The sequence below is a fragment of the Gavialis gangeticus genome, unplaced genomic scaffold (genome assembly GCF_001723915.1).
Source record: "Gavialis gangeticus isolate Ggan-Ray unplaced genomic scaffold, GavGan_comp1, whole genome shotgun sequence".
Lineage (NCBI taxonomy): Eukaryota > Metazoa > Chordata > Crocodylia > Gavialidae > Gavialis > Gavialis gangeticus.
In genome coordinates this window covers 2,393,066-2,401,718 of record NW_017729014.1, presented here as the reverse complement: position 1 = coordinate 2,401,718, position 8,653 = coordinate 2,393,066, and the positions used below count along the sequence as shown (strand labels likewise).

General features: G+C 51.9%; 1 protein-coding gene across 1 annotated transcript in view; it reads left to right on the top strand.

Annotated features, from left to right (window-relative positions):
• Positions 1 to 8,653, top strand: part of ESPN (espin) — a 64,009-nt gene that overhangs the window by 7,912 nt on the left and 47,444 nt on the right. The window contains exon 4 of the mRNA XM_019511536.1: positions 1,872 to 2,065. Coding sequence (XP_019367081.1) covers positions 1,872 to 2,065 — 194 coding nt within the window. The remainder of the gene's footprint in view (positions 1 to 1,871; positions 2,066 to 8,653) is intronic.

Sequence of the window (8,653 nt, the reverse complement as noted above, 5' to 3'; positions counted from 1 at the left end):
GGTTGGGGAGGTGGGTGTGAGTGAGTGAGGGAGGTGGCATCAGAGCAGGGACTCCAGCCAGCACCTGAAACAGTGTCCCTGGGGGCAGGGGAAGGAGCACAAGAGGCTACAGCAGTGTTTACAAGGGGTGTCTTGGCCCCAGCCTTGGCTCAGGTGGCATGTGCAATGGGTTGGGTCCCAAGACACTACCCAGCTTGCCCCAAGATGCTATCCAGCCTGGCCAGGCCCCTGTGCAGCTTGCAGTACCGGGTAGCATAGGATCTGACTGGCTCCAATTCAGCTTTCATTCCATATCTTGTGCGTGTACATGCTACTGGCTTCAGTGGATATTTGTCTGAGTCAGGACCTTGGGTTTGGCCCCAGTGTACACAAAAATAAAATCACATGAAGGTAGGGTCCCCTCTGGAGCTCTGTCCCAACAGTACCAGGTGTGTGGTTGCTAAGGCTGGGGGCTTGGCAAAGGTCTGTTGCAGCTCTGCTTGGTCACGAGGTCCAAGTTCAGTGGTCAAATTAAATGCTTGCCTCTGGGCTGTGGAAGATGGCTGAACAAGTTATTTTTGCATGGCCCAGACATCACTCAGCTTTGCTGAATGCAAAGCCAGCCAGACAAGATTACCCTTGCACTTCTTAACACACTTCTGGAGATGCCAAGCAACAGCATAACTGGTGTCCGGCCTCCATGCCCCTGCTTTGGGAGTGGGAATGGGACTGTTCATAGCTTATGCAACCCACACTGGTGCGTTAGGGATAAGCAGCCTCCAGGTGTAACTGAGAGGTGGAACCATGTGATATTTGTGTGGCTTGCAAAGAGGGAGGAAGGGGAGATGCTGGAGCAGAGAAGGCAGGCCCAGAACTGCTAGGAGCCACCTTGGGCAAGCTCCACTAGCTGTTTCATTTTGCCTTGAGCACAGCTGAATAAGATGAGTGTGTAGGATCCATGTGGCTCAGGGCTGAAGGCCTGGCCTCATGTGGTCCCACCATTCTGGCCACACAGTGAAAAGCCAGCTTCCTCTGTGCTTGACCAACGGGGCAGTGGGATCCCATACCCGCTAATCGGCCTGTCTGAGCCTGGGAAGAACAAGTCATTGCCCAGCCATGATGCAGGAAGTATGTTACAGAGAGGACTGGCCCAGCCCCCATCCAGCTCATCTTAGATGGCATAGGTTCCTGGGATAGGCAGCAAGTGTCAATGGGGGAACATGTGTTCCCTTACAGAGCAAAAGAGCAAGGCTTTCCATGGGCTTTTGGTTGATGAGTGACTTCCCTTTCACAGGGGCATGCTTCCACACACACAACAGCTCGGCCCTCCCAGTGGAATGCTCCACAGCTAGGTCCTGGTCACACCCTCTGTGCTTGTGGCTGAGGTGGTGGCACAAAGCCACAGGGCAACTTCCCCCTCGAGCACATCCCTGTGCTGGAGGAACTGGCAGGAGCCCCACCCACCCAGCACTGTAGCCATAGTGATGCAGAGGGGCTGAAGCAGGGCTGAGCCTCCGTCATTATTTCCCATGCAGTGGGTCAGGGCTGTGGGCCCAGAGGGCCTCACGACAGTGAGTGGGATCTTTCCCTTTGCTGCCTCTGCACCAGCTTCTGGCTGCTTTGCCCTGTGCTGCTATAGCATCTCTACATGCTTCCCTCCTCCTCCCTGTTCTATGGGGTATCTTCCCTGAGGCTTCCCTTCCCACTTGCATGTGGGCTGCTGAGAGCCTTTGTCCATCCACAGTTTAAAGGCAGCACCAGCCCAGTCTTACTGCCTCCAGTACCCTGCCCCCACACATCCCAAAAGGGTGTGGGCCAGCTGCATGTGCCCACGTGTGCTGTGTCCCTTCAGCAGGATGGGGCCCTAACTGCCTCCTGTTCACTACTTGCAGGACACAGACAGTTCTGGTGCCACTGTCCTGCACCTCGCAGCCCGCTTTGGTCACCACGAAGTAATAGACTGGCTGCTGCGCTTTGGAGGCAGCGACACCCTGGCAGCCACAGACACAGGAGCCTTGCCTGTTCACTACGCTGCAGCCAAAGGAGACTTCCCTTCACTGCGACTTCTCCTGGGACACTCTCCAAGGTAAGAGGAATTCCCTTCTTGTGTGTATGTGTGTGTGTGTGTTTGCAGGGGCTGGGAGTGGGGGGAGTACAATATTCATTCTTTGTTCTTTTGTGTTTGTTGCCCAGGATAGAATAGCTAGGGGGAACTTGGTCATTCTGGTCTTCAGTTTATGCATAACAGAGGTGGCCCCAGACTACAAGCTGCAGTTTCCACATGGCTAAAAGCCTCTCACAGTTTTGTACTTTTGCCCTCTTGCCTTGTAGCATTGCTGATTTGCTGAGCAATGGCTGCAGTTTCTTAGAAAGCTGCAAGTGTTCTGAGTAGACTCCCCTTTTTGCACATTACCTGCTTCCTGCTGCTGTTTGAGTGCAAGGAAAGCATGCCAGGGGCTTTCCCACATAGCGGAGGGTTCTTAATACTTGCTTTGAGAATCTCATCTCATAGGCCTTAGCTGTGGCTTTGTTGAAGCAGGGGCCTTGTTGCTGAAGCATGTGGGAAACTCTAGCTAACAAAGGAGGGCCACCCATATGATTAGGGGCCTGGAGGATAGGCCCTATGAGGAGAGACTCTGGGAACCAGGACTATTCAGTCTGAGTAAGAGAAGACTGAGAGGTGACTTGATAGCCACCTATAAGTACATTAGGGGTGAGCATCAAGATCTAGGGGAGCAATTCTTCAGGAAGGCACCTCAAGGGAGGATGAGGGCCAATGGGCACAAGCTAACTGGGGGAAAATTTAGGCTGAATATAAGAAAAAACTTTTTTTTCTGTAAGGGTTACCAGAATCTGGAACACACTGCCAGCAGAGGTGGTGCAGTCACCATCCTTGGATGTGTTCAAGATGAGGCTGGATAAGTACCTTGTTGAGCTCGTTTGAGCCCAATAACTTCCTGCCGCTGGCAGGGGACTGGACTTGATGATCTTGCAGGTTCTTCATTCTATGATTCTGTGACATGGTTGTGAATGGCCAATGGGAAGGCAGAACCAATTTGCACCTGTCAATATTGACTTGAGATTGTTAGCTATTGTTTGGCCCCTAGAAATTTGTTGTCTGTGCACCATAACGCAGGAGGTTCTAGCTGTAGGAGCTGGTTGTTTGCCTCCTGGCACCTGCCACCAAAGTCGTGCTTTTACAAATTGGGTATAAAACACTCCCAAAGTTGCATCCTCTAGATGGGGGTTCAAGAAAGGAGATAGGCCCAGTGCATGATTGGCATCAGTTCATTACCATCCTGCCCACTTGGTTTTCTTTGCTGTTTTAATTTTCAAGTGTTACGCAGACTTTTCAAATTACTTGCTGAACCAAACCTAATCACTTGCTGGACCCAGCCCTGGGCCTTGTCAATGAGTAGCTTTATTTAGGGGGTGGGTTTTCTGGGGAGAACAAAGTTGCTTTCCTGCCCATGCCTCTGCAGTGCTAGCAGAGTGGGGCAGCCCATATCACTTCCACAGGACACCTCAGGGATGCAGCCTGCGGAGGCTGCTGTCAGCCTGGCGCTCATTTGTAACACCAGCGCTTTCTGCTGCTATGACAGCTTTATCACAGCAGGGAAGCAAGTGCCTGCTCTCCATTATGCTGGCAACAAAGGGGGCAAGGCTGCACATTAACTTCTGATGGAAATATGGCTCCCTGTTGCAGCCAGTGCTGATGAGGGTTTGTTCATGGGGCTCTTGGAGCTGGTGATAACACAGCCACTTTTGTCTGAGCTGTTGTTATGTAAATCGCTCAGCCTGCCTACTGGAGAGACAGGGCTGCTCAAACATGCGCAGAGATGCCCATGCCCACTTGGTTGCAGCATGGCAGGAACATTGGCTCATAAGGGGGCCATGCACCCCCAGGCCTCCACTTTTGGTCTAGGATGCCAGCCAGAAGCCAGACTACATTCCTTGCTGGCACCAGGGCCCTTAGCTCCATGGAGTCATGCCCACATCTATGGGTGGCATTATTCCCCTGTGGGCAGACAGCCCAAGGCCCAAAAAGACATGCATTCCCCATGTGCCTCAGGGTTTAACACTCACCTCAGTGATTACAGTATTTAAGACAGCCATCCTGAAGGGACAGGGAGAACTTCCCTCTGAGCAGCCTCCAAGTTCAGGGTGGGATGCACTGAGACCCCTGCCCAGCCTGCTGGGGAGGTGGGTGCCTAGGCCGGACCTATAGCAAGGAACAGGTATAATGTCATCAGGGGTGAGGGAAGCAGGTCAATTAAACCTGGGGAGCTATACCCAGCAGATTACCAAGCTCTAAGCTGCTTTCCATGATGGGCAGCAGGACAGGGTTATTAATAACCCTCATGGTAATCAGTGTCCCACGTACACATTATATTGTCCTAGGAAGAGCCAGGAAGCCCCCATAATCTAAGCAAATGGACAAGGAAGAGAAGAAGCCAAATGGTTGATAGGAATGGTGTTATGGGCACTCAGCACTGTGTTTGTGGCCACAAGCCTCTCCTTCAGCTACAGCACCTCACATCAGGCAGCCCCCAGGCCACAGGAAGAGCAAAGCCAACTGTGTCCAATTAGCTCTAGCCTGACCTGCAAATACAAAGCCTGTTGCTTGCAGTAAGGCACTTACCAAATGTGCTGGAGATGGAGACCACCAGTGGCTAAACTCACCAGTTTTCCCAGGCCTATTTGGGGGTTTTGGCTGGACCTGGCTCAGCCATTTGATGCCCCAGGCTGGCTCCTTGCAGAAAAAGCAGAGCTCACTCAAAGGCTGGCTGGCTGGGAGGCTGAGGTGGCAACCTCCAGCACCAAGTAGGGCTGGAGCATGCACAGACCTCAGCTGCACAGAGCGGCTTCCTGTGTTAATCCAGGGGAGAGGCCAGGCAGTGTGGGCAGGTATAGCGCGGAGGCAGTGCTAAGGGTGCTTGGCTGCACAGCACCCAGCCATCACCCAGGCCCAGCACCTGAGTCATTCCCAGCCCAGCTGTTATGATGACAGGTGCTTTGGAAATACAAATAGAGATCAACAGATGTTGAGTTTATTGCTAGGTCATTCTGGTACCATCTTCTCTCTAGTGGTTGAAGTTTGGAGGAGGTGGGGAGGAAAGCTAGTGTCATCCTGTCCCCCATACTCCTGCTCCCAGGCCACCCCCTCCTGCAGCCTCTTTTCTGTGAGTTTTTGTGTCCTGCTTCTCTTAGCATCAGCCGACTGCTCTCAATGGGCTCACGTGTGAATTTTCAGAATTCCCTGATTTCTGGAGAGATACTTTTAGGGGGTTACTCTCTCGGGGATTGGGTGTGAAACAGCCCACAGCTACTGGTTAGCTGAGGCCTTGACCAGCAAGAGGTGTTACGCATAGTGTAGGGCCTGATCTTTTTTTTTTTTTTAAAGTGTGTGTATATATATATATATATATAATACACATCTTCTATCATAAACTTTCCATTGCACCCTTAAACCACATTAAGAAATCTGCATACTTGTTACAATAAACACACCTGCACCCCTGCGCCCTAACCCACTGCCCTTCCCTAACCCAATCATAGTTCTTTAGTCCAAGCCCCACATTGGGGTTTACATTCTCAGTTCATTTATTGTCCTTGTTGCTGTCACTTCCGCTGCAGCTTATTCTGATGCTGTCTTCCTCGCTGTCTCCAGGTCCAGTTGCGTCGTTGCTCTTTTCATTCTCCCTGAAATTTTTTTAAAAAAAAATTGCGTGTGTGTGTGTGTGTGTGTGTGTGCGTCTGTGTGTGTGTATCTATCTAGATAGATAGACAGACAGACAGATAGATAACTACATATATATAGTTATATATATACATCTTCTATCATAAACTTTCCATCGTGCCCTTAAACCACATCAAGAAACCCATGCAAACACGCACCTGTTACAATAAACGCACCTGCTCCCTTGCGCCCCCACTTGCTGCCCTTCCCTAACCCAATTGCAGTCCCTTAGTCCAAGCTGTGATTTGGGGTTTATATTCTCAGTTCATTCCCTTTCCTTGTCACTGTCAATGTTACAGTCACTTCCATTGCTGCCTGATCTGCAGTGCTAGTGACAGCACCTGGCCGGTGTCCTGCAGCCTGCTGGCCTCTCAAGGCCCCCTCCTGTTCCCTGCCGCCTCCTGCTGCTCTGAGCATCAGGGCTGTGGTGAGGGAGTGGAAAATACATAAAGGGATGCTAGAGAGTATTAGAGTCTAATAATCAGACAGGGCCCAAGCAGGGCTTCTGGCATCAGAGTCCCATGGCTACTTTAGTTCTGCTGCCTGATAGAGAATGCATGATCCTGCTTTTGAGGCAAGGGAACATGTCCAAAGGTTCATGTTCATGACGAAGAGAGGAACATTCCCGTTCCACCTCACCCACTGCAGGTGGGGGCTGAAGGGCAGACGTCATAACACAAGGGTTTTACCTTGGCTGCTGTCACACAAGTACAGCTCTTTATTGTCCAGGTACCTCAGACCCCTGGTTTACAGTCCTAACCCATGACTGCAGTTGCCCCAGTGATTCCTGTCCCTGTGCCACTGCTGTACATTTGCATAACTACAAAACAGCCTGGATGGCATGCAGCCCTTGGAGCAGCCATGGACTGGTCAACTGTGGTCGTACACACCTGTTCCTGCTCACACAGAGCAGGCATGCTTGCAAGCCATGGACTGAGGGAGAGAAGCTGTTGTTCATGCCTTGAGCTGGCCAGTCCATAGTTTCTGTCATAGTGCTCCAGTCAGTGTCCCCCAGGGGATACCAGGGACTCATCTGCCTGCATACTTGGGCTTTCATGGGGACACCACCAAGCAGACTTTGCAGCAGAGCCCCTCTCCACCCCGCCCCCCATGAAGGATGAAGGGTTAACGCTCAGGCCACAGGGAAGCATGCACAGAGGAAGGGGCAAACTGGAGAAAGAGACAAGCACTGAAGAGTTACTTCAGTGCAGGGTGGCTGTTGCAAACAAAGCTCACACCTCGCATGCTGGAAGCATGTAACAGCTCAATACTCCTTGCCAGCTGGGGAGTGGGGGGCAGGGTTAGTTTAGCTGCAGGATACCCAGCAAAGCCTACATGAGTGAGAGGACAGAAACCCTGCTGAGCACTGGGAAGAGCTCTCCTGGACCCCCAGCCAATGAGCCCAGCAGAGAATGGGGCCTGGAATTTTGCTAAGCAGGCTTTTAATTAACTACATGTGAGTCACAGCCCTGGCAGTTTAATTTTATGCGTCTCCTGCAGTTACTTTTGCTGTGCTCACCTGCCCTCTTTAGTTAAGAAATCCCATGAATTATTTACTCCTGGGTAAGATCTCTCTGTTCACAGAACCTCCTGCTTGCTGCATGAGGCGGGCTCCATTTCAGCCCTTTGAAATTCTATCTCTGATCCTGCCGGTACCAGCTAGCTGGCAGTATATGGCTACTGCAGCATTAGTTCAACTTTGAAGTGCAAGTGAGAGTGGGGGGGGGCGGGGGAGAAGGTGGCAAAAATAACTGGGTTAAACTAAAAGATCTGGTTGCAAAGCCTTAAAATGTAGGCAATGCTAGAAAGCAGGCTGCCACTTGTGGGAGATAGTTACAGGCCCCTCTCATTTGGGGTTTCCCATACATCCTCCTACCCACTTCAGTTTGTTCCTCTGTCCATGGCTCCTGTGCTTCTCATGCTTTTTGCCTTTTGTTGCATCCCTGTTTCTCACCCCTTGGTGTGCAAGGTGAGTGCTTGCCGCTTCTCCTTCAGGCTACATGGGTGCTGGGAGGGAAAGTGCTGGCAGCTCAGGCAAATGAGCTTCCCTACTTCCTGGCTATTGTCCCATGGAAGCTGAGCTGCGTGGGCTTAGGAGAACTGCCTACACAGGATGCAGCCCCTAACAGTGAGAGAGCCCTGCCCCAGTGCAGCACCTTTCCAACTCTCTCATGCTCAAGTGCAGCATTCTTGCCTGCATGTAGCCTCCACAGTGCAACATGTTCCAGGTTTATTCCTTATCTTTGTGACTCCATGCACAAAAACCTTGTGAACAGGGCTATAGCAGCTTCTGGCAACCAAGGGGCGCTGCCACAGGAGGAGCCCGGGCCATGGCTTTGTGGGGAACATGCACATGCAGTCTGGCTCGCATGGAACAGTGGTGTAAGGATGGAGTACACTCCTGCAGGCCAGGTTGTGGCTGCACTCCCACAGGTCTGAGCCAAGCACGTGCAGATCGGGCTGTCCAGCCCCTGCACTTGGCTGGAACTAGGGGTGTTCCCCAGGACAGCACAAGGTGCCACTCAGACCACAAGGTATTCAATATATAACAGCTTTCTTCCGGTCCCCTGGGCTTGCGCTGAGTGCCTTTGCTAGGGATCCTGTCATCTCCTCCACCTGTCCCATTGCACAGGACGAAGCCTGTGCAGCAGGGACCAGGTTACTGGCCATCGTGAGCTCTGGCTGGCTGGCTTCCCTGTGCTTGGTCCAGGTGCCCGCGTGCTGGAGAGCCAGGCACTGCAGAATTCTGCGGCCAGCTACTCACATGGCATTGGCCAGTTCCCCGTGGTGTTTATGTAGCATCCATCCCTGAGGGTCCTGCCACTGAGCAAACCTCCAGTCCATTTAGGCCTAGACATGGGCCAAAGGTTCCCCTTGTCTCTACTGGATCCCTTCCCTCTCATAGTTTCATAGTTTCATAGATTTAGGGTCGGA